General features: G+C 43.2%; 1 protein-coding gene across 2 annotated transcripts in view; it reads left to right on the forward strand.

Moving 5' to 3' along the window:
• The window catches only part of LOC124553803 (transcriptional repressor NF-X1), a 285,701-nt gene that overhangs the window by 142,166 nt on the left and 116,828 nt on the right, over window positions 1-26,707 (forward strand). For both annotated transcript variants that reach the window (XM_047127780.1, XM_047127781.1), the window contains exon 13: window positions 21,612-21,765. In XM_047127780.1, the coding sequence (XP_046983736.1) occupies window positions 21,612-21,765 (154 nt within the window). The remainder of the gene's footprint in view (window positions 1-21,611; window positions 21,766-26,707) is intronic.

A 26,707-nucleotide genomic window follows, 5' to 3' on the forward strand; every position in this document is an offset into this window, starting at 1 on the left:
CACTTGCAAATACAGCCGAAGAAAAATGACTGTCTGCTTTCATATGAGTCCTGATTCTTCTGACTTGTCTTTGCAGTCCTCATGTGGTATGAGATGTATCAGAAAAGTAATGCGGCTGGTATTTTATTTACCAAAGGTTTTGTTTTATTCAAACAACAACATTGTTCCTTTCCATGTAGTTCCCTTCAGCAGCAATAAACTGTCAGAGTAGTTGTTGTTCCCGGTCAAGCAGCACTGAAAAGCTTCAGGTAGGGCCTTTAGCATACCGTTTGCATTCTTTTGAATTGTCTCCATCGTCCCAAAATTACATCCTTTTTAAGGCATATTTCAATTTCAGGAAAAGAAAAAAGTCACAAGGCCTAAGGTCAGGTGAATAGCAGGGGTGTGGAATAACAAGAACGCCTTGTGAGGTCAAACAGTCTGTTATGGAAATGGCTGTGTGCTACGGGGCGTTGTCATGATACAGCATCCAATTGTCTGCAATGTCCATTCTCACTTGATTTATCCTTTTCCTGAACCTTTCAAGGACATCATCGTAAAATACTTGGTTGACAGTTTCTCCTGGAGGAGCAAATACTTTATGCACGATCCCTTACTGTTCAAAAAAGCAAATCTGCAATTTTTGATGGGCTCATTTGTGCTCTTATTTCATCAAGGAGATGACTCAGTGTGCCACTCCTCACTTTGCCGCTCTGTCGCAGGATCGTTCTCAGAAATCCAGGGTTCCGTCACCTGCAATCACACGACTGAACCATTCGTGGCCATTCGCATTCCTCTCAAGATCAACGCACACATTTCTTTGATTCTCCTTTTGCCCAGTTGTGAGATTTTTCCGCTCCATTTTAGCACAAACCTATCGCATGTACAAAACTTTGGTCAAAATTTGATGTATGGTGAAAGTGCTTACTGTTAAACGTCAGTCTGATTTCACAAGAGCATGCACACATTTGATGTTTACATCAGTTTTTGAAGCTGAAAGTCTCCCTGAGTGAGTTTTATTGTCAGTGTGATTTTGGCCTTCCAAAAGTGATTTGTGGCACGTTTAAACTTTTCGAAGGTCACACACGCGTATTCTCTAAGTATAACACAAAACTAGATGACCTAGCATTGCTTTAAATTCTTCTGTTCCATTTTCATAACACACAACAAAAACACATCTTACTGATGGCACTCAAAACTCGTGCGGTGGGTGTATGGAACTGACTGTTGGACTGAGCATCTGGAAGATCTAAACAAGTAGAACAACACAGCACTGCCAGATTGCTGTCAGTGATGTCAGTCTCACTACACTTCTCACATGCTTCATATGTAAGTTTGTGGCATTAGAATCATTCTGCAACCTGTTGCAAATGCCTTTTCTGTAAACTTTCTCAATAATGCACCGCAACAAGAGCGTCTCCTTCCTTCCAGATATTCCCACTTGAATTGACGTAGCGTGTCTGTGATACTTGTTTGTTGGCAGTGCCTACACGGGACAAATCCAGCAGTGGACCTGTGTATTGCTTCGATGTTCTCAGTTAATCTGACACGGTGGGGATCCGAAACACTTCAGCAGTACTAAAGGAAGGCTAATTCAAGTGTTCTGTTGTTCTGTACACGATCTCCTTAATAGGTGAACTAAAATTTCCTATAATTCTCCCAACAGTCTAAAGTCGTCCATTTGTCTTCCCTACTGTCGACCTTAGGGCTCATTCCATTTTGTGCCAATTTGCAGTGTCTTGTCTTTATGTTTAATAGATGTTATTCTGTCAGGCAGCACTCCACTGGTACTGTATAATCATCCTGCATGTATCTACAGCCACTCAACAATGGCAGTTTCCCGTGCACTACACTATTGTCATCAAACAGTTGTAGATCACTCCCCAACCTTTTTATCAGATCATTTATGTACGAGATCTGTTCGAAAAATTCTGGAACGTTTGTAATTGCGTACCAGTGGTGTGTTGGAGCAAATTGCAGTTGGCATCCTGCACCCTCTTGTGTTCAATGTGTAACTGCCGGAAATTTCAGTGTTCTGTGTCTCCTAGTTATTGTTCAGTGCTCTATTAAGTAGAACTTTGTCGCACAGTTTGGGAATTTCAAGATGGCAGAGTTAGAGAAGCAATGCGTCTGCATTAAATTTTGTGTGAAACTCAAGAAAACACAAACACACACCAAAATCATGCAGGAAACCTATGGTGATGAGTGCTTAAGTCCTACTCAGTGTTACAAGTGGTTCACACAGTTTAAAAATAGTCAGATGAAAGTTAAAGATGACCATCATTCATGATGTCCTTCCACATCTACCACCAGGTCGAATGGTAAACAAGCAACTCTACCAAGGAATTTTAGAACATTTGAAGGATGCTGTACACAGGAAGAAGTGTGCATTTTAAAAAGAAAAATGGGGTGTCACATCATTACAATGCGCTGACTCACGCGTCGCTCCTTGTCCACAGCTATCTGGCAAAACTTCTGACTCCCATTGTGCCCCATCAATTCAATTCTCTGGACGTACCCCCAGAAGACTTTCTCCTGTTTCCCAAACTTAAAACTACACTGAAAGGACATCGTTTCCAAACCTTAGAAGAGACTTTGAACAATGTGATAATGCCTGCTCATTATCCCGGAAATGTGTTCCAGGAGCTTTCCAAAAAGGGAAGAAATGGAGTAACTGTGCGTTGCTGGTAGAGATAACTATTTTGAGAGGGACAATGCCTCAAAATGTAGTCCAATGAGAGTAATAAAGATACAAGTGAAGTTCACTTTTTAACACACCTTGTACTTGTAAAAGTAAAACGGCAGCGTAATTCATTATATGCCAAACATTGTCAATGTCTTATGTGATTTACATGAGAGAGTCAGAATGTGAAGAGAAGATTCCAGCAGATTGAGTGTCCTAGAACAGCCTTTGCATCAAGATCACAATGTTGCTCTCTTTAGCCCTAGCTTAAGCCCGCAACCCATCTACCCTCTTCAGGAACTTGCACATTGACGGCAATATTGTGGTACTTAATACCAAATGGAAATTAATCTTATTCTTTATCATCAACCTTTTAATTAGTTGTCAGCTCTCCACCTAGCTATATTAGAAGCTTGTGAGGTGGGATCAGTATGCCAAAGCTTACAGGTGTATTAGTCCGACAGTGGCCTTCTGTCGGGTACCGTAGTTACTCAAATCTAAGCCGCACCTGAAAAATGATACTTGAAATCGAGGAAAAAAAATTTTCCCGAATCTAAGCTGCACCTGAAATTTGAGACTCGAAATTCAAGGGGGGAGAGAAGTTTTAGGCCGCACCTCCAAATCGAAACAAAGTTGGTCCATTGTAACATGAGACACAATTTAGGTCAAATGGATGAAGATACAGCTACAGTAGTTTGGTTCGAGTCGTAAGCTTAGCAGTTATGCTTTACCAGGTAGCCATTGCTATGCGTCAGGCGCTCCGTCCGTATTTATACGGGTACCCTTCCTTTTTCACGTGCTCCGTCTGGTTTGAATTGATTGCTTATTTTTCTTGATCTGATAAGTGCCGTTCTCTTTGTTATAGGTGTTTACGTCACTCTAAGCTGAAAATGCGTTATTGTACTGTGTCATGTATTGTTTGTCGCATTCTGATAATGACTCTTTACTGCCTGTCGCTGCTCGCGGCATCGCTTGCTTTTGTGCGTGCTACGGCTGCTTAAAAAAAAGAAAAAAGAGGAATCGTCTCATTAGCGAAACAATGGCAAGAGACTGCTATTTGTTGTTACTTACACTACTGCTTTCTTTCATAGTGATCAACAAGAACCAAATAATAGACTGCGTACGATAGAAGACGTTCTGAACGAGAGTTTAGCGAAAATTTTTCTCCGTTTGAAAATCTTTGCAGGCGCCTCTTTAGTACATTACATTCTGTGCAGAAAGTAGAGTCATCTTAGATTTAATAATGTAGCCAATTGCCGTGCTTCATTTCTGTCTGTATCACTATTAGGTATAAGAATAATACAAATATAAACATGACATGATATGTATATCCTTCCGCGTTTGCCGTTGTCTCACTGTAGTTTCGTACTTTATTAGGCAGACAGGATTTAAATGAGATAGCAGCAAACACGAAAGAATACATGGCAAATTTTTATGTTCGTATTATTCTTATGGTGAAGAGAATACTGCTTGTGATTCACAATTCATAAAACTTCCTATTAGCAACCATATCTTCTCACAGGTAGGAAAAAATTCAGAACATGGAGTTGACCATACTGACAAACATCCCAAACAGTTTCACCAGTCGGATTTTCATAGTACATTGAAATGCTGCTACATTCGAAGATGAACAATATGGAATTTATATTTACTTTGTTGGATAATGTATGAAAATGCAGTGGTCGAAACTCGGGGCAGAGAAAAAAGCAACCACAGTATCACAGTTCTCTCAAAGTCTTCATCAGAAGCGTAATGGTTTTTCATTATCGGGAACAGATGGAAGTCAGATGGTGCTAAATTTGGACTGCGTGGAGGATGCCATACGGTAGTGAGTTTCAGTTTCTGAAGTCCTGCTGTGGTGGCACATGAAGCGTGTGGTTTGCCATTGTCATACTGCAGCAAACATTTCCCTTTTCCTTGTGGACCCTTGTTAGCCATCGTGTCAGAGTTCGCAGCGTTGTGGTGTAACGTTCTGAATTTATTGTTGTTCCACGACCGAGGAAATCGACATGGATAACACCACCTACATCCCAGAACACTGTGTGGACTCTCATTCGGGAGGACGACGGTTCAATCCCGCATCCGGTCATCCTGATTTAGGTTTTCCGTGATTTCCCTAAATCGCTCCAGGCAAATGCCGGGATGGTTCCTTTGAAAGGGCACGGCCGACTTCCTTCCGTAATCCGATGAGACCGATGACCTCGCAGTGTGGTCTTCTTCCCCAAAGAACCCAACCCAACCCAGAACACTGTGGCCATGATTTTTCCAGCTGAGGGCTGCATCTTGAATTTCTTTTTTTGGGGCGAGTCTTTGCGTCGATATTTCATAGACTTTCGTCTCCGGGTTGTAATGGTGTACCCACATTTCGTCTCCTGTCACAAATGAATGGAGAAAGGCGTCACCTTCATTCATGTAACCCGAGAGGAGTTTCTCTCAGGTTCCGAGTCTGTGCGCTTTCATTTCAGGAGTCAGCATCTGGGTTACCCATCGTGCACAGATCTTCCGATAGCCAAACATAGCAATAATGTGACCCACACATTATTGTGAAATGCCGATTGTGCTTGCAGTTTCTCTCCGAGTGATTCGACGATCGTCCTGAATCAGTCTGTCAACATTTTGCTTGTGAAACTCGGTGGTTGCTGTCAGAGGATATCCAACTCTTTGTTTGTCACGCAGGTCAGATGTTCCCACCTCAACATCTTTAAACTTACTCGTCCAATGACAGTACTCACATCAACCTACATTACCACATAAACAGATTTCATTTTCTGATGACTCTCCTTTGGGGTGACACTTTCTGCTCTCAAGAATTCAGTGACTGCACATTGCTTAAATCGCATTGACCGACCATCTGTGCAGGGTTCCATACTTCACATTGAAACAACACAACCGTTCAATGCTAAGGCTTCCCACCAACTGGAGCTGTAGAGAAGAGGCTACGGAACAAGCCAGTACCTGGCCCATACCAATGCTGCCAACTGTTGAAGAGTTACGAATGTGGAGGTATTGCTATTCAGCCAACCCTCGTATCAATCATTCTCAGACTTCTTGCCATTTCATTTCAGGATAAAACCTTGACTTTCAGTGATTTCCACCATCGTCTCGGTCAGGAGCAACTGCAAATTGCTGTTGTAAAAAATGTCGTGTGACTAGGGCATCCCATCGGGTAGACCGTTCGCCGGGTGCAAGTCTTTCAATTTGACGCCACTTCGGCGACCTGCGCGTCGATGGGGATGAAATGATGATGATTAGGACAACACAACACCCAGTCCCTCAGCGGAGAAAATCTCCGACCCAGCCGGGAATTGAACCCAGGCTCTTAGGATTGACATTCTGTTGCGCTGACCACACAGCTACCGGAGGCGGACAATTGCTGTTGTGATAGCAATATATAGCCCAGAGATGGCTTTTCATTAGTTGTTAATTACTTCATGCTGTCACAGATGGTGTCAGTCTCTGCATTGGTGGCACCATCACTCCCGACAAAGCACTGCAAACATTGCAACGAATATCTCTGGCTCTTCTCTGCATTGAGAACTCGCTCCATGCACCACTTATATCCACCATCACGGGTGAAGGTTTTATCATACTGTCTCATTTCTGCAGCCTTTTTAATTATAGAGTCCCATTATGTAGGAGCCTGGGACAAAACTTTTGTTTCATCGCAGATTATTTTGTGTTTGTTTGTGAGGCTTCGCTCAGCAACTGCAGATTTATCCAATTCCCAGTTTTTATTATGCCGTTGATGTTCTGCACAGTGGGTGGAAACGATGGAGATAGACTGATCAATTTAATTGCTTCCACACTCACATGGGTTGTTTTAAATCCCAGGAATCCTGAGGTCAAGATTGTCCTTAAGAGGGCATAGCATCTGCTTTATCTTAGGAGGTTGGAAAACAGATCTGATACCTCCTCTTTCCAGGACTCTGCCTATTTTGGTGAATGTAATACCACAGAAGTGAAGGAATGCAACCGGTGGCTCATCACATGTATGTTCAACATTTTCACATTTCCCTTCCCTTGGAGAATGCTGACTTGGTATCACATGACCCATAGACATTCTTTCAGTACACATACTTCAGATGATTAATTTCAGAATACAAGTGGTCCTCATCAGAAACAGTTTTTGCTCTTTGTAGAAGTGTATTTAAAGCTGCTCTGTTCCAGACTGGATGATGAAAACACTGGGTGCTAAGATATAAATCGGTGTGTGTCGGCTTGGGGTACACTGAGTGGCTGAGGTGTCCATCCTGGTTTTGTTGTACCAGGACAGCTAAAAATGGCAGCCCTCCGCCTTTCTCCACCTTGATGGTGAGCTGGACATTTGGGTGCATGCTATTCATATGTTCCTGGGACTGCTAAACAGCTTTTACACCATGTGACCAGACCATAAACGTGTCATCAGCATAATGATAAAATTAATATGGATGAAGGGTAGCCAAATTAAAGCACATTCTTCAAAATGTTTCATAAAAAAGTTGGTCATTGCTGGAGACAACAGAGAACCCATAGCCATTCTGTCCATCATTTCTTTAAATTTACTGCTGTACAAGAAGTAGATGGTCATCGTAACATGTCGGAACAACTTTATTGTTTCAGGACGAAAATGCTCTGCCAGCAGTGTGTCCTCCTCAGAAATTTTTGTAAATAGTGAGACCAAATCCAGACTGATTAAAATTTCGTTTGGGACAGCTCTGATCTGTTTAATTGTCTCAATGAACATCCGAGAGTTTTTGAGGTGATGTTCACACATGGCCCACTATCAAAGTCATCATTGTTGTTGTCTTCAGTCCTGAGACTGGTTTGATGCAGCTCTCCATATTACTCTATCCTGTGCAAGCTGCTTCATCTCCCAGCACCTGCTGTAACCTACATCCTTCTGGATCTGCTTAGTGTATTCATCTCTTGGTCTCCCTCTACGATTTTTACCCTCCACGCTGCCCTCCAATGCTAAATTCGTGATCCCTTGATGCCTCAGAACATGTCCTACCAACCAGTCCCTTCTTCTAGTCAAGTTGTGCCACAAATTTCTCTTCTCCCCAATTCTATTCAATACTTCCTCATTAGTTATGTGATCTACCCATCTAATCTTCAGCATTCTTCTGTAGCACCACATTTCGAAAGCTTCTATTCTCTTCTTGTCCAAACTATTTATCATCCATGTTTCACTTCCGTACATGGCTACACTCCATACAAATACTTTCAGAAACGGCTTCCTGAGATTTAAATCTATACTCGATGTTAACAAATTTCTCTTCTTCAGAAACGCTTTCCTTGCAATTGCCAGTCTACATTTTATTTGCTCTCTACTACGACATCATCAGTTATTTTGCTCCCCAAATAGCGAAACTCCTTTACTACTTTAAGTGTCTCATTTCCTAATCTAATTCCCTCACCATCACCCGACTTAATTCGACTACTTTCCATTATCCTCGTTTTGCTTTTGTTGGTGTTCATCTTATACCCTCTTTTCAAGACACTGTCCATTCCGTTCAACTGCTCTTCAAGTCCTTTGCTGTCTCTGACAGAATTATAATGTCATCGGCGAACCTCAAAGTTTTTATTTCTTCTACATCAACTTTAATACCTACTCTGAATTTTTCTTTTGTTTCCTTTACTGCTTGCTCAATATACAGATTGAATAACTTCGGGGAGAGGCTACAACCTTGTCTCACTCCCTTCCCAACCGCTGCTTCCCTTTCATGCCCCTCGACTCTTATAACTGTCATCTGGTTTCTGTACAAATTGTAAATAGCCTTTTGCTCCCTATATTTTACCCCTGCCACCTTCAGAATTTGAAAGAGAATATTCCAGGCAACGTTGTCAAAAGCTTTCTCTAAGTCTACAAATGCTAGAAATGTAGGTTTGCCTTTTCTTAATCTATTTTCTAAGATAAGTCGTAGGGTCAGTATTGCCTCACGTGTTCCAACATTTCTGCGGAATCCAAACTGATCTTCGCCGAGGTCGGCTTCTACCAGTTTTTCCATTCGTCTGTAAAGAATTCGCATTAGTATTTTGCAGCTGTGACTTATTAAACTGATAGTTCGGTAATTTTCACATCTGTCATCACCTGCTTTCTTTGGGATTGGAATTATTATATTCTTCTTGAAGTCTGAGGGTATTTCGCCTGTCTCATACATCTTGCTCACCAGACGGTAGAGTTTTGTCAGGACTGGCTCTCCCAAGGCTGTCAGTAGTTCCAATGGAATGTTGTCTACTCCCGGGGCCTTGTTTCGACTCAGGTCTTTCAGTGCTCTGTCAAACTCTTCACGCAGTATCATATCTCCCATTTCATCTACATCCTCTTCCATTTCCATAATATTGTCCTCAAGTACATCGCCCTTGTATACACCCTCTGTATACTCCTTCCACCTTTCTGCTTTGCCTTCTTTGCTTAGAACTGGGTTTCCATCTGAGCTCTTGATATTCATACAAGTGGCTCTCTTTTCTCCATAGGTCTCTTTAATTTTCCTGTAGGCAGTATCTATCTTACCCCTAGTGAGATAAGCCTCTACATCCTTACATTTGTCTTCTAGCCATCCCTGCTTAGCCATTTTGCACTTCCTGTCGATCTCATTTTTGAGACGTTTGTATTCCTTTTTGCCTGCTTCATTTACTGCGTTTTTATATTTTCTCCTTTCATCAGTTAAATTCAATATTTCTTCTGTTAACCAAGAATTTCTACTAGCCCTCATCTTTTTACCTACTTGATCCTCTGCTGCCTTCACTACTTCATCCCTCAAAGCTACCCATTCTTCTTCTACTGTATTTCTTTCCCCCATTTCTGTCAATTGTTCCCTTATGCTCTCCCTGAAACTCTGTACAACCTCTGGTTCTTTCAGTTTATCCAGGTCCCATCTCCTTAAACTCCCACCTTTTTGCAGTTTCTTCAGTTTTAATCTACAGCTCATAACCAATAGATTGTGGTCAGAGACCACATGTGCCCCTGGAAATGTCTTACAATTTTAAACCTGGCTCCTAAATCTTTGTCTTACCATTATATAATATATCTGATACCTTCTAGTATCTCCAGGATTCTTCCATGTATACAGCCTTCTTTTATGATTCTTGAACCAAGTGTTAGCTATGATTAAGTTACGCTCTGTGCAAAATTGTACCAGACGGCTACCTCTTTCATTTCTCTCCCCCCAATCCATATTCACCTACTATGTTTCCTTCCCTCCCTTTTCCTACTCTCGAATTCCAGTCACCCATGACTATTAAATTTTCGTCTCCCTTCACTACCTGAATAATTTCTTTTATCTCATCATACATTTCATCAATTTCTTCATCATCTGGAGAGCTAGTCGGCATATAAACTTGTACTACTGTAGTATGCGTGGGCTTTGTGTCTATTTTGGCCACAATAGTGTGTTCACTATGCTGTTGGTAGTAGCTTACCCGCACTCCTATTTTTTTTATTCATTATTAAACCTACTCCTGCATTACCCCTATTTGATTTTGTATTTATAACCCTGTATTGACCTGACCAAAAGTCTTGTTCCTCCTGCCACCAAACTTCTCTAATTCCCACTATATCTAACTTTAACCTATCCATTTCCCTTTTTAAATTTTCTAACCTACCTGCCCGATTAAGAGTTCTGACATTCCACACTCCGATCCATAGAACGCCAGTTTTCTTTCTCCTGATAACGACATCCTCTTGAGTAGTCCCCGCCCGGAGATCGGAATGGGGAACTATTTTACCTCCGGAATATTTTACCCAAGAGGACGCCATCATCATTTAACCATACAGTAAAGCTGCATGCCCTCGGGAAAAATTACAGCCATAGTTTCCCCTTGCTTTCATCCGTTCGCAGTACCAGCACAGCAAGGCCGTTTTGGTTAGTGTTACAAGGCCAGATCAGTCAATCATCCAGACTGTTGCCCCTGCAAGTACTGAAAAGGCTGCTGCCCCTCTTCGGGAACCACATGTTTGTCTGGCCTCTCAACAGATACCCCTCCGTTGTGGTTGCACCTATGGTACGGCCATCTGTATTGCTGAGGCATGCAAGCCTCCCCACCAACGGGAAGGTCCATGGTTCATGGGGGTAGGTCAAAGTCATCAGCTAAGTCAAATGTTTGGCCAGCCTGTAGGTAGGAGAACCAATGGTGCTAACAGTTGGCCCAATGTAATACCAATGGACTTTAGGTGATCCGTGCAGCCTAGGTGGTCTAGAAGCTCGTGCTCTTTAAGATTTTTGATGACTTCCTCTTGGAGACTAGAATTATTCAGGAGTGCCACCATTTTTCTGCCGTACAACAGAGTTGGATTCCGTCTTAGGTATTTGTATGTGTTATCTTCCAACAAAGTTGCTACTTTGCTGTAATATTCAGTGGTATTAAGAACAGCCATGGCGTTTCCCTTGTCAGCCACAAAATCTTCATCTTTCTGCATTACTCAGAGCCCCTCTTTCTCTGATCTGCTGATGTTAGATTTGGGCGGCTCGGCTGACGCTAAAATGTGACTGGGGGGGTAAGTCTTTTGCTGTCGATGTGGAAACTGCATTGCCTGTTCTGTTCCACTAATGAACATCTCAATAGGTACAGTGCATGGTGTAGGAGTGGAATTTAATCCTTAATTAAGGGCCGAGATGACTCCTTTGTCCAGGTTCTTGTCTGACAGGTTAATGACAGTGCATGGCTTTTCATGAGAGGACACTGATCTTTGTGTGGTTGCAAATCACTCAGAGATTTCTCTGCCTGTTTTGCCTTTATATTCCTATGGTGAGCCCTTTGATGAGCCGTATTCAACATACCGACCCACTCCCAGATGAGAGATGAGAGGACTGCAATTAAAAAGAGATGGCAATTATATAAACTCCGTGCATTAGTATCCAGTTCATACCTCGTATGTCATATCCTTAATTTGACAATGGCCGGGCTGGTCTTGCATAAAATTTACAAATCTTCAACATAGTGCAGCTCTTCAGCAGCTGTGAATTATTCAGAAGTTAAGAAAATCAACCTTCAGTTGCAAGATAAAGTTTTTTGTTAGTTTACATAGGTTTCAATGCCAATAATGGTATCTTCTTCAGAACCTATAAATTAACCCATATGGACATAGGTTACACGTTGAAATACATCCTCATGTTTGATGATGATGTATTTCAATGTGTAACATATGTCTGTGTGTGTTAATTTATAGGTTCTGAAGAAGATACCATTGTTGTTGTTGTCTTCAGTTCTGAGACTGGTTTGAAGCAGCTCTCCATGCTACTCTATCCTGTGCAAGCTTCTTCACCTCCCAGTACCTACTGCAGCCTACATCCTTCTGAATCTCCTAAGTGTATTCATCTCTTGGTCTCCCTCTACGATTTTTACCCTCCACGCTGCCCTCCAATACTAAATTGGTGATCCCTTGATGCCTCAGTACATGTCCTACCAACCGATCCCTTCTTCTAGTCAAGTTGTGCCACAAACTCCTCTTCTCCCCAATTCTGTTCAATACCTCCTCATTAGTTATGTGACCTACCCATCTAATCTTCAGCATTCTTCTGTAGCACCACATTTCGAAAGCATCTATTCTCTTCTTGTCTAAACTATTTATCGTCCACGTTTCACGTCCATACGTGGCTACACTCCATACAAATACTTTCAGAAACGACTTCCTGACACTTAAATCTATACTCGATGTTAACAAATTTTTCTTCTTCAGAAACACTTTCCTTGCCATTGCCAGTCTACATTTTATACCCTCTCTACTTCGTCCATCATCAGTTATTTTGCTCCCCAAATAGCAAAACTCCTTCACTACTTTAAGTGTCTCATTTCCTAATCTACACTCCTGGAAATTGAAAAAAGAACACATTGACACCGGTGTGTCAGACCCACCATACTTGCTCCGGACACTGCGAGAGGGCTGTACAAGCAATGATCACACGCACGGCGCAGCGGACACACCAAGAATCGCGGTGTTGGCCGTCGAATGGCGCTAGCTGCGCAGCATTTGTGCACCGCCGCCGTCAGTGTCAGCCAGTTTGCCGTGGCATACGGAGCTCCATCGCAGTCTTTAACACTGGTAGCATGCCGCGACAGCGTGGACGTGAACCGTATGTGCGGTTGACGGACTTTGAGCGAGGGCGTATAGTGGGCATGCGGGAGGCCGGGTGGACGTACCGCCGAATTGCTCAACACGTGGGGCGTGAGGTCTCCACAGTACATCGATGTTGTCGCCAGTGGTCGGCGGAAGGTGCACGTGCCCGTCGACCTGGGACCGGACCGCAGCGACGCACGGATGCACGCCAAGACCGTAGGATCCTACACAGTGCCGTAGGGGACCGCACCGCCACTTCCCAGCAAATTAGGGACACTGTTGCTCCTGGGGTATCGGCGAGGACCATTCGCAACCGTCTCCATGAAGCTGGGCTACGGTCCCGCACACCGTTAGGCCGTCTTCCGCTCACGCCCCAACATCGTGCAGCCCGCCTCCAGTGGTGTCGCGACATGCGTGAATGGAGGGACGAATGGAGACGTGTCGTCTTCAGCGATGAGAGTCGCTTCTGCCTTGGTGCCAATGATGGTCGTATGAGTGTTTGGCGCCGTGCAGGTGAGCGCCACAATCTGGACTGCATACGACCGAGGCACACAGGGCCAACACCCGGCATCATGGTGTGGGGAGCGATCTCCTACACTGGCCGTACACCACTGGTGATCGTCGAGGGGACACTGAATAGTGCACGGTACATCCAAACCGTCATCGAACCCATCGTTCTACCATTCCTAGACCGGCAAGGGAACTTGCTGTTCCAACAGGACAATGCACGTCCGCATGTATCCCGTGCCACCCAACGTGCTCTAGAAGGTGTAAGTCAACTACCCTGGCCAGCAAGATCTCCGGATCTGTCCCCCATTGAGCATGTTTGGGACTGGATGAAGCGTCGTCTCACGCGGTCTGCACGTCCAGCACGAACGCTGGTCCAACTGAGGCGCCAGGTGGAAATGGCATGGCAAGCCGTTCCACAGGACTACATCCAGCATCTCTATGATCGTCTCCATGGGAGAATAGCAGCCTGCATTGCTGCGAAAGGTGGATATACACTGTACTAGTGCCGACATTGTGCATGCTCTGTTGCCTGTGTCTATGTGCCTGTGGTTCTGTCAGTGTGATCATGTGATGTATCTGACCCCAGGAATGTGTCAATAAAGTTTCCCCTTCCTGGGACAATGAATTCACGGTGTTCTTATTTCAATTTCCAGGAGTGTACATTAAAAAATCTGCGGCACAGCTTGCCATCTAGAAGGAACCTTCCTTGCATTCCACATCCATTGTCTGGTTCAGGTTCATTGATAATAGCTTCACAATTTGGACTGAAGACCAAGACACTCTGTCCTCATCCTCCACAACCCCAATGCCTTATCTCCTGTCGTCTTCACCTAGTGCTTCTCAACCCAAGGTGCCAGCTTTCTAGACACAAGCAAGCAAGGCCCAGAAAACCGTAACATTATGAGCATTGGCATTTTCATGAATGTAAATTGTCATGCGTCTTCCAAATCACCAGTTTCTTCCTACCAAAATACTTCACCTGTGGTTGCACACTGGCCATAATGATTGGCTGCTGTGTGCTATATTAATCACAGACGTCTACATCTACATCTATACTCTGTTAACCACCATGAGGCGCATGGCAAAGGGTACGTCCCATTGTACCTACCAGTTATTAGGGTTTCTTCCTGTTCATTTCACAGATGGAGCTTGTGAAGAAGGATTGTTTGAATGCCTCTGTGTGTGCAGTAATTATTCTAATCCTATCGTCACAATCTCTGTGTGAGCAATATGTAGTGAGTTGTAGTGTATCACTAGAGTAATCATTTAAAGTCATTTCTTGAAACTTTGTTGACAGACTTTCTCAGGGTAGTTTACGTCTGTCTTCAAGAGTCTGCTAGTTCAGTTCCTTCGGTGTCTCTGTGACACTCTCCCATCGATTAAACAAATCTGTGACCATTTGTGCTCCTCTTCCCTGTATATGTTCAATATCCCTTGTTAGTCCTATGTGGCATGGGTCTGACACACTTGAGCAGTGTTTTAGTATGGGTTGCACGAGTGATTTGTAAGCAGTCTCTTTAGTAGGCTGATTGCAGTTCTCCAGTATTCTACCAATAAATATCTGTACAAAGTGTTACACGCAAATATTTGTATGAGTTGCCCAATTCCAACAGTGACTTATTGCTATTATAGGACACTACGTTCTCTCTCTCTCTCTCTCTCTCTCTCTCTCTCTCTCTTTTAAATGCAAAATTTTACATTTCTGAACATTTAGAGCAAGTTGTACAGCACAACACATGTATTTTCCCTGCATACAGCAATAATCCACAGACGAATTGGCACAAAAACAAGGCATTGTGCAAGTGCAGAAAATAAAACTAGCAAACTGCACAAAATATTCACATTTGTGCAATAAAAGAGAATTTAAAAAAAGAGACTGTAGACGTTAAATATACAATGAGGATTATGACAAAGGATAATGGACTTGCAAAATGTAACATATGCATTAGCAATTTATTTAATGAACGAAACTGATTTCGATTCTGAAAGTTGCTGGGAAATGCTGTTGAAGTCAAGCGCAATTTCGAGTACTTGATAGACAGTGACAATGAAAAATTTTCACAACTTTAACGCAATTAATAACTTCAATCCAAAAAGTCTTTCTAGTAGTGGTTTGCATGAGTCAATCTTTTCTAGCATGTATAAAGTCATTTTTCACTTAACAAATGCTGTTGGCTTGTTGTCATCAGGATTTTTGGTCCATATAATCCATGAGGGTGCAGTCCAGCAATTATCATAGTCATGCCAATCTTGATCATAGGGTCCATTTGTGGATGCAGCAGAAACACGCAGTGTTTGTAGAATCCTCTCAAGTAGTGTATTTGCTACTGGCTATGTAGGTAAGGCAGGTTTAATTCAATTATGAACTTGTTGGACGTTCAGTCACAGTTTTGAATTTGCTGTTTATCACTTGATCTCAGTTCGGAACATTTCAGAGTACCACAATGCACCATAAGAAAGTATGTTAATACATTTATCATGTGATTTCACAATCTGTGGTAGGCTCCAAACATTCCGTAATGTTCACAGTAGTTACTGTACGCTCACCGTAGTTGTGCAGTGATCAGCACATCGTACATTCTAGATCAATGTCCTGAATATCAGTTTGTGTGAGAAAATCCATTAATATATTTGTAGTTTAATCTGACAGTCTGCAGTACACCATATGGTCCGTGCGGTTCACATTGGGTACTGTACACATGTAGCATTCCCACAGCTCAGTGACATGCACATTGTAGTTTTAAGATTAATGTTCTGCATATCAGTTCACAATGAAAAACAATGTGACACCTTTGGTTATTTATTTCATTGCCCATGGTACACACAAAAATCGAAACACACCACTGATAGAACAGTCTTTTAACATTGGCAAGGAGACAGTACACTCAGACTCCAGCAGCACGGCGTTGTTGTTTAACTATTGATGTATCAATATGTTTCTTCAGTTGAACGATTCTCACTTACTGTAACACTGAGTACAACAATCTACAGTTTCATACCTAACTAAAATGTCACATTATCATGTTCACGGAAAATAATTTTAAATAACATGTTAATAAATGAGCAAGCATGCGGCAGGAAAAAAAAGAAAAGGGAAAAAAAAAAAAACAATTCCAGGCATAGCAGCTCTATGATGTAAACAGAAACAAAGTTGCACAAAAAATATAGAGTTACAAAATCCATACTAAAATAAATTTTCCAGTGCAACAAGAAAGGAAAACACGAAACAAGAAAAGAACAGCCACCAAGAGAAAGGAAAAAAAATTGAACTGTATCATAGTGTTACCTTCACAGACTCAGTATCACTGTGGACTGGAACAACTGAACCATCTCCTTTAGCACGGGTTTGATTATCTATCATTGTGGCCAGAAATGAGGGACATCCTACCCGAGATCCTTCGCGCCCTATGTAGGGTGTCGTTCCTTCACCCATCCGATCTAAACAACATCCTGGTCCGTCCCTATGACGCGCCCTCTCAGCCTCTTGCCACAGGGATCATATTTTCATCCGTTACCCTATCCTTCCTAGTTTTCTGGTTCATAGTTCAGGTTGATACTTGCAAAGAAGAAATAGCAACCAGCCACTGTTAAAAATGTTATTTACTTACACAAATAGTACTGTCACTGGTTTCGGAACAACAGTTTCTTTCTTGACCGAGCGAGGTGGCGCAGTGGTTAGACACTGGACTCGCATTCGGAAGGACGACGGTTCAATCCCGCGTCCGGCCATCCCGATTTAGGTTTTCCGTGATTTCCCTAAATCACTCCAGGCAAATGCCGGGATGGTTCCTCTGAAAGGGCACGGCCGACTTCCTTCCCCATCCTTCCCTAATCCGATGAGACCGATGACCACGCTGTCTGGTCTCCTTCCCCAAACCAACCAACCAACCAACCAACAACAGTTTCTTCTTCAGATGGCTGTTCATGTTTTGATAAATATTTGTTGTTGTTTACATTAGTTTTTGGCTAATTATTCCCCCTAGAGGTGAAATTTCCATCCCGTAAGTTCCCTGGGGTGGTACAGCCCTACTGAACTGTAACTCTGTCTAGTAATTAATGAAAACAATGTGAACAAGTCTTTAAGGTAGAAGTCTCTATCGTGACAACTGCCCCACCAACTCGCCCAACTTTAATCCTCTAGAAAGTTCAGGTGGTGACTGAAACAGTGGGACAAATGTAGCAGTCAGCATCCCCACAATTTTGTAGCTCCAAGTGGTCTAATCAAGTGGCTGCACTCATCCTCATCAAATTGAGGCCAGGGTACAGGTGGTATTACACAGTATTGGCTTGATGTCTTCCAGGGGTGCCAAATTTTTTTTGCCCAGTGTACTTATTTAATGTAATCTAGGTATTTGTGGCTCTTGTTCATTTTAGTCAGTACTCCCTTTGCGCTACATTCGTACATCTCATCTGCTTTAATATACTGGGTTTCAGCGTTAGTCATTCCGTATAATATAGTTACCATATTTACTCGAATCTAAGCCGCACCATTTTTCCGGTTTTTGTAATCCAAAAAACCGCCTGCAGCTTAGAATCGAGTGCAAAGTAAGCGGAAGTTCTGAAAAATGACGGTAGGTGTCGCCACAACTAACTTTTGCCTTCAAATTCATGTAGCACAACACAGGTATGCTTTGCTGGCACAAAGATAAATACTGGCGCCAAAACCTCTGTGTCAGTAAATAAATTAAAAGAAAAGGTAGAAGAATGTAAACATTATGCCATGTATTCTTTCGTGTTTGCCTAATAAACTACGAAACTAGAGTAAGACAACAGCAAACACGGAAGAATATACGTATCATGTCCTGTTTACATTCGTATTATTCTTATGCTGAATAGTGATAGTCAGAAATGAAGCACGGTAACTGACTAGATTTTTAAATCTAAGATCTAATTTCTGTTCAGAATGTAATGTACTAAAGAGGCGTCTGCAAAGATTTTCAAATGGAGAAAATTTTTTGCTAAACTCTCGTTCAGTATCAAAGAAAGCAGCAGCGTAAGTAATAACAAATAGCAGTCTCTTGCCATTGTTTCGCTTATGAGACAATTCCTCTTTTTTTTATTGTAAGCCGCGGTAGCGCGCACAAAAGCAAGCCATGCTGCGAGCGGCAACAGGCCGTAAACACTCATTATCAGAATGCGACAAACAATGCACGACACAGTACAGTAATGCATTTTCAGCTTAGAATGACGTAAACACCTATAACAAAGAGAACCGCACTTATCAGATCAAAGCAAAATAAGCAATCGATTCAAACCAGACAAAGCATGTGAAAAAGGACAGACGGAGCGCCTGACACATAGCAATGGCTACTTGGTAAAGCTTAACTGTTAAGCTTACTACTCGAACCAAATTTACTGTAGCTGTATCTTCATCCATTCGACTTCAATTGTGTTTCACGTTACAATGGACCAATTTTTTTTTCGATTTGGAGGGGCGGTCTAAAACTTTTCTCTCGCCTTGAATTTCGAGTCTAAAATTTCAGGAGCGGCTTAGATCCAGGAAAATTTTTTTTTCCTTGATTTCGAGCCTCATTTGTCAGGTGCGCCTTAGATTCGAGTGCGGCTTAGATTTGAGTAAATACGGTAAACACTCTTGAGCACGTACACCTCGATTAATTTGTTGTGGCCATGTTTGCTACATTTGGAAACCTGGACCGTGTGATGTGCATATAATGGGTCGGTGCATAAGTTTGTAGCATTTTTCCATAAGTTTAGTAAACACGAGAGATACACATGACAGGGACTTTAGTCACCAATAATATAGTCTGCTTAACTATTTACAAGAGTCTACCAACAGTGGAGTAACTTTTCAGTTATGCGACTGTAGAAATCACACGATTTTGAGGTGAAGTAGTAGTAGAGCCATGTTCAGAGTGTATTTTCATCCGGAGAGGAAGCCCCTTGAAGTTTGTTTGATAGGGAGTGTAAAAGGCGACAATCTGACGGCATAATATCAGGTGAATAAGGTGGGTGCAAAATGACTTCCCAACCCGACTCCTGTCTTTGTGTCTGGCAGATTACGGGTGGTCTTTATCGCAGAGTAGCATCACGTCATGCAATCTTCCTGGTCATTGTTCTTGAATTGCATCTGCAAGATGTCTCAGTTGTCAACAATAAATGCCAACAGTGATGGTTACACCTGAGGGAAACAATTTGTAGTACACTACACCATCGCTGTTCCGTCAGGTGCATAACGTTGTCTTGTGGATGTCCATGGCTCTTTGTACAGGGAGTTGCTGCTTTGTTTGGGCTCAGTCATTCCTTTCTTGTCCTTATTTTGACACAAAGACACCATTTCTCATCACCAGTAATGATATGGGATAGGAATGATCAGCGTTGTTGATGACGCAGTTGATCACGAATAAGCAGAAAAGCACATATGGCCGCTTGCTGATTTTTGTGATATTGGCTTAGAACATGAAATAGCGATAAACCCAATTTTTTACCCTCCAAATTGCGTGCCAATTTCACAAGATGTGACATGTTGTGAAATGATCACGCTTCATCACATTTGCCCTTTCTCGAGTACACTGACATGGATCATTGTGAATTAATACATTTAAACGAACGTCATCAAACCCTGAAGGTCGTCCTTAATGTGGAGCGTCTTTAAAGCAAGAAAACCATTTTCTTTCCTTATTCTGTCCAACATCATTATTCCCATACATGTCCTGTGTTAAGTTAGTTTCACATTTTACTTTTAAGTAACAATTTTTTGTATGTATAAATGCCTGAAGATGAGTAGAACATGCTCAGCATGCGTGTTTAATTTAACATAAATAAAAGTGACTAGAAGCAGAGAAATACAATTAAGTAATTACATCTCGAATAGTTTACTGTTGTCCTGGATAATACACTCCTGGAAATGGAAAAAAGAACACATTGACACCGGTGTGTCAGACCCACCATACTTGCTCCGGACACTGCGAGAGGGCTGTACAAGCAATGATCACACGCACGGCACAGCGGACACACCAGGAACCGCGGTGTTGGCCGTCGAATGGCGCTAGCTGCGCAGCATTTGTGCACCGCCGCCGTCAGTGTCAGCCAGTTTGCCGTGGCATACGGAGCTCCATCGCAGTCTTTAACACTGGTAGCATGCCGCGACAGCGTGGACGTGAACCGTATGTGCAGTTGACGGACTTTGAGCGAGGGCGTATAGTGGGCATGCGGGAGGCCGGGTGGACGTACCGCCGAATTGCTCAACACGTGGGGCGTGAGGTCTCCACAGTACATCGATGTTGTCGCCAGTGGTCGGCGGAAGGTGCACGTGCCCGTCGACCTGGGACCGGACCGCAGTGACGCACGGATGCACGCCAAGACCGTAGGATCCTACGCAGTGCCGTAGGGGACCGCACCGCCACTTCCCAGCAAATTAGGGACACTGTTGCTCCTGGGGTATCGGCGAGGACCATTCGCAACCGTCTCCATGAAGCTGGGCTACGGTCCCGCACACCGTTAGGCCGTCTTCCGCTCACGCCCCAACGTCGTGCAGCCCGCCTCCAGTGGTGTCGCGACAGGCGTGAATGGAGGGACGAATGGAGACGTGTCGTCTTCAGCGATGAGAGTCGCTTCTGCCTTGGTGCCAATGATGGTCGTATGCGTGTTTGGCGCCGTGCAGGTGAGCGCCACAATCAGGACTGCATACGACCGAGGCACACAGGGCCAACACCCGGCATCATGGTGTGGGGAGCGATCTCCTACACTGGCCGTACACCACTGGTGATCGTCGAGGGGACACTGAATAGTGCACGGTACATCCAAACCGTCATCGAACCCATCGTTCTACCATTCCTAGACCGGCAAGGGAACTTGCTGTTCCAACAGGACAATGCACGTCCGCATGTATCCCGTGCCACCCAACGTGCTCTAGAAGGTGTAAGTCAACTACCCTGGCCAGCAAGATCTCCGGATCTGCCCCCCTTTAACATGTTTGGGACTGGATGAAGCGTCGTCTCACGAGGTCTGCACGTCCAGCACGAACGCTGGTCCAAATGAGGCGCCAGGTGGAAATGGCATGGCAAGCCGTTCCACAGGACTACATCCAGCATCTCTACGATCGTCTCCATGGGAGAATAGCAGCCTGCATTGCTGCGAAAGGTGGATATACACTGTACTAGTGCCGACATTGTGCATGCTCTGTTGCCTGTGTCTATGTGCCTGTGGTTCTGTCAGTGTGATCATGTGATGTATCTGACCCCAGGAATGTGTCAATAAAGTTTCCCCTTCCTGGGACAATGAATTCACGGTGTTGTTATTTCAATTTCCAGGAGTGTATAATGCAACTTAAGACTTTTTACTGCAATATTAAAATGACTTTTTAAAAATTGTTTTTGTGAATTTTAAGGGCCGGCCACCGTATTCCACCCGGAAACTGAGAGAGTCGTGTGTTTTTGTTCGCAGAAGCGCGCCTGCGGCAAGCACAAGTGCGGGCAGGAGTGCTGCATCGAGCAGGACCACACGTGCCCGCTGGTGTGCAACCACGTGCTGAGCTGCGGCAAGCACCGCTGCGAGGAGCTGTGCCACCGCGGCAACTGCAAGACCTGCCTGCAGTCCAGTGAGTAGCCCCGGGGCCTCGGGTCGCTCAGGGAGTGGAGGCTGGGGTTCCTCAGTGGGTTAGGTGTCACCTCCAGTGGACAGGTATTGACAGTAGGGGCACTAACCTGAAGCACCCACTGGCGAAGTGTGTTCAGACAGATGTTCGTGTTGTGTTTTACTGACCTGGGCAGACAGTCTTAGTAGTAACCTCAGACTTTTTGCAGATGATGTAGTTATCAGTGAGAGCTGTCTGAAAAGTTTGCAGCCTCGCCTAGAAATGACAGCACTACTCGCATGATTTCCCCCCCGCCCCTCACGGTATGGGATCCTTACCAGGTAGGCTTGACGGAGGACATTGAAAAAGTGCAAAGAAGGGCAGCCTGTTTCGTGTTATCGCACCACAGGGGTGAGAGGGGAGAGGGTTTTGGAGCATATACTGTATCAGGTTGTATACGACCCGGGACGACCGGGAGGTCCGGGAAAAACCCGGGAATTTTTTCATCCGAGAGAAAACCAGGAAATACCCAGGAATTTTTTAGAATTCCGGGATTTTTTTTTTTTTAGTTTTCAGTTAAATTTTTGTCAAACAAAGGATATTACTGTATCCCGCTACTGCAGAATAATACTGCAGCAATAAACCATGAACGAGAGAAAAAAACTAAAATAAAATTTAAGTTGCAAAGGAAATGTGTCATGTACAAGAACAAAACACAGTGCTCATACAAGCATCTGCCAGCAACAAAATGTGTCAGAGGCTTTAGGAAGACTATGCAATGCTTCATAACAACAAATTGCCTCCGATGAGCGTGACGTCGCAACTATTCATATTAGATTCGTGTGAGCAGTTGCGTGCGGGCCCATGCGCATGCGCAGTTGCGTCACGTGTGTGTAGTACCTTCTCCCGCCTCTGGCTACTAAAGTGTGCCTGATAGCTATATATGAATAGCAGCAAGATGCTATTCGGAAAAATTTTACTGTCGCGCGCAAGCAGCCATATTCACTTGGAGCGACCCGGGGTATCTGCCCCGGGCAGCAATTTGTCAAGCGTTAATCGCCTTGCAGAACAATTAAGTTATTTTTGTCTGTTATCTTAAAAAAAGTAGTTTTTATAAATCTTTTCCGCTGAGGCAGTCAATTTATTTGTAACCAAATGCTTAATTCCAGACTATTGTCTAGTTTCAACTGTTCAAAAAATGGTTCAAATGGCTCTGAGCACTATGGGACTTAACATCTTTGGTCATCAGTCCCCTAGAACTTAGAACTACTTAAACCTAACGAACCTAAGGACAGCACACAACACCCAGTCATCACGAGGCAGAGAAAATCCCTGACCCCGCCAGGAATCGAACCCGGAAACCCGGGCGTGGGAAGTGAGAACGCTACCGCACGACCACGAGCTGCGGACTGTTTCAACTGTTCTCTGCATTTCAAAAGAGCATGTTTTCGTCTTCTTGCAAGTATGGCATTATGCCATAGTAAAGAACCAAAAATGAAATAATACAGTACTGGTATGCCAAGAAAATTTACAACCGAATCTGGACGTACGAATGTGCACTTTAAACCGAATTATGCACGTTATTATGGTTCACGAAATTCCGATGCTCTAGGAATATTCTCTGATGTCTTTTTTTCCTTTATGACGTAACTTAAGATCTTTTAATGTTTTACACGTACGAACATACGGGCTTCTTGTGTCATCGGAGCTGCGCAAGTGGTGTGACTCCTGCAATTGGCGCTCTCTGGCGACTGCTGAAACGAACCTCTTTCTAACAGGACGCAGGAAAATATTGCGAATGATTGAGAAAAGCCTTACTTTCAAAGTAAACTTCCTTTTACCCAAGATGACCTATGTGCGATGAACTTCTTTAATCACAGAGTATTTGACTCTCATTTAAAAATCAACTCTTTGAGGATGACCATTTAGAAAAATTTCGAGCCCAGAAGATCATACATTTATGTCGTTATTAAAAATTTTACTGGCACATTTGTGTGATGTATCTTAAAGTGTAACACGCACAAAGAAGATCAATGTTATACTTGAAAGTTAAGCTTCTCGTGCAGCTTATTAATCGTTGATACCAATATAGTATGTGAAAGCTTTGCTTTTCTTGTAGCAACACTATGTATATTAATTTAAACCATTAACTTTTCCTATTTGTGTGTACGCGCTACTTAACAGTGATAATGCTATTGGCTGACGACATGACATGTCTTTTGCTTTGAATATCCGCTGTATCGGTTGGCGAGGTCACGTGACTTGAACGACGACTGGCTTACAAAAGCGCGTTGCAATCTCTATAAATTGATAAGTTTTACAGTTCCGAGCAAAAGGATACTGTCACTTAACACGGAAAAAAGTGTATTTTCATCCGGGAGAAAGTGTATTTTTAACCGGGAAATGCACGAGAAATCCGGGAATTTTTTTTCCTTGTCCACGTATACACCCTGTGTATTCAAACATTATGAATCACCTCGAAGGGAATGATCTATAGATACGTAATCAGCATGGTTTCAGAAAACATCGTTCATGTGCAACGCAGCTGGCTCTTTATTCGCACGAAGTAATGGCCGCTATCGACAGGTGATCACAAGTTGATTCCGTGTTTCTGGATTTCCGGAAGGCTTTTGACACCATTCCTCACAAGCGACTTCTACTCAAGCTGCGGGCCTATGGGGTATCGTCTCAGTTGTGTGACTGGATTCGTGATTTCCTGTCAGGAAGGTCACAGTCCGTAGTAATAGATGGCAAATCATCGAGTAAAACTGAAGTGATATCAGGTGTTCCCCAGGGAAGCGTCCTGGGACCTCTGCTGTTCCTGATCTATATAAATGACCTGGGTGACAATCTGAGCAGTTCTCTTAGGTTGTTCACAGATGATGCTGTAATTTACCGTCTAGTAAGGTCATCCGAAGACCAGTATCAGTTGCAAAGTGATTTAGAAAAGATTGCTGTATGGTGTGGCAGGTGGCAGTTGACGCTAAATAACGAAAAGTGTGAGGTGATCCACGTGCAATCCAAAAGAAATCCGCTGGAATTCGATTACTCGATAAATAGTACAATTCTCAAGGCTGTCAATTCAACTAAGTACCTGGGTGTTAAAATTACGAACAACTGCAGTTGGAAAGACCACATAGAAAGACTTTTTTAAGAAAACCGGAAGTAACTCTTTGTGTTGATACGTGATAGTGGATGAAATATGGATTCAATGCTACACTCCCGAATCCAAGCAGTACTCTATGCAGCGGATAGAAGCCAGTTCTTCAGCTGCGGAGGAGGCAAGGACTGTGCCATCGGTGGGGAAGGTCGTGGCATCAGTGTTTTGGGATGTGGATGGTCCATTGTTGTTCAACTGTCCTGAAAAAGGTAAAATCATAATGGAAGAATATTGTTCTCAACTTCTAACAAAACTAGATGCAGGCATTCATGAAAACAGACCTGACATAAAGAAGAAAAAAAATTATCTTCCATCTGAACAATGCACCTATCCACAAAAGTTCTTGGCAATGGGAAAACTGAGGAATTTGCACTATGAAGTGCTGGAACACCCGCCCTATCCTCCAGATTTTTCTGCCAGGAAGCTCCGTCTATCCTCAGAACAGAAGAAATTCCTTGTGGGTCAGTGTTTTTCCTTCCAGTCAAGAAGCCATTGCAACTGTGGTGGGTACTTGGCACCACTTCTGGAGGAACGCTACAGAGAGGGGATCTACATCTACATCTATACTCTGCAAACCATCATGAGGTGCATGGCAGAGGGTATGTCCCACCCTACCAGTTATTGGGCTTTCTTCCCTTTCCAACCACGTGTGGAGTGCAGGGAGAATGATTCTTCGAATGCCTCTGTGGATACAGTAATTATTCTAATACATAGGGAGTTGTAGTAAATTCATAGAGTATTCATTCAAGGTCAATTCTTGAAACTTGTGATTTTCTCAGAGTATTTCACGTCTGTCTTGCAGAGTCTCCCAGTTCAGTTCCTTCAGTATCTCTGTGACACTCTCCCATGGATCATAAAAACCTGTGACAATTTGTGCTTCCCTTCTCTGTGTACATTCGATATCCCCTGTTAGTCCTATCTGGTATGGGTCCCACACACTTGAGCAACATTGTAGAACAGGTCTAATGAGTGATTTGTCAGCAATTGTAACCAATCTCTTTTGTAGACTGACTGCCCTTCCCCTCTATTGCACCAATAAACAGAAGTCTACAACATGCTTTACCCACAACTGAACCTATGTGATCATTCCATTCAATTTCATATCCCTACAAAATGTTACACTCAGGTATTTGCACGAGTTGGCCAATTCCAGCAGTGACTCATTAGTATTATAGTCATATGACACAACACTTTTTTAGTTTGGTGAAGTGTAAAATTTTGCATTTCTGAACATTTAGCGCAAGTTGTCAATCTCTGCACTATGTTGAAATCTTGTCAGGAGTTGATTAAATATTTATGCAGCTTCTCTCAGATAGTACTTCATTACAGGTAATTGCATCATCTTCAAAAAGCCTGATTTTACTATTAATATACATGATGAACAGCAAGGAACCCAACACACTTCCCTGGGGCTGAAGTTACTTCTCCATCTGACAGTGGCTCTCATCCAGGATAACATGCTATCGTTAGTACAAAAAGTCCTCAGCTTCGTCACAAATTTCACTTGATACCCCATATGATCATACTTTTGACAGTAAGCATAGGTGTGGTACTGAGCCAGTTGCTTTTGGGAAATTGAGAAATACTGCATCTACCTGGTTGCCTTGATCCCTAGCTTTCAGGATATCATGCTAGAAAAGTGAGAGTTGCATTTCACATGATCGATGTTTTCAGAATCTATGCTGGTTGGCATTGAGGAGGTCATTCTGTTGAAGATACCTCATTATGCTTGAGCTCTGAACATGTTCTAAGATTCTCCAACAAATTGGTATCAGGGATATTGGATGGTAAAAAAATGGAAATGTC

The sequence above is a fragment of the Schistocerca americana genome, chromosome 11, assembly GCF_021461395.2.
Source record: "Schistocerca americana isolate TAMUIC-IGC-003095 chromosome 11, iqSchAmer2.1, whole genome shotgun sequence".
Lineage (NCBI taxonomy): Eukaryota > Metazoa > Arthropoda > Insecta > Orthoptera > Acrididae > Schistocerca > Schistocerca americana.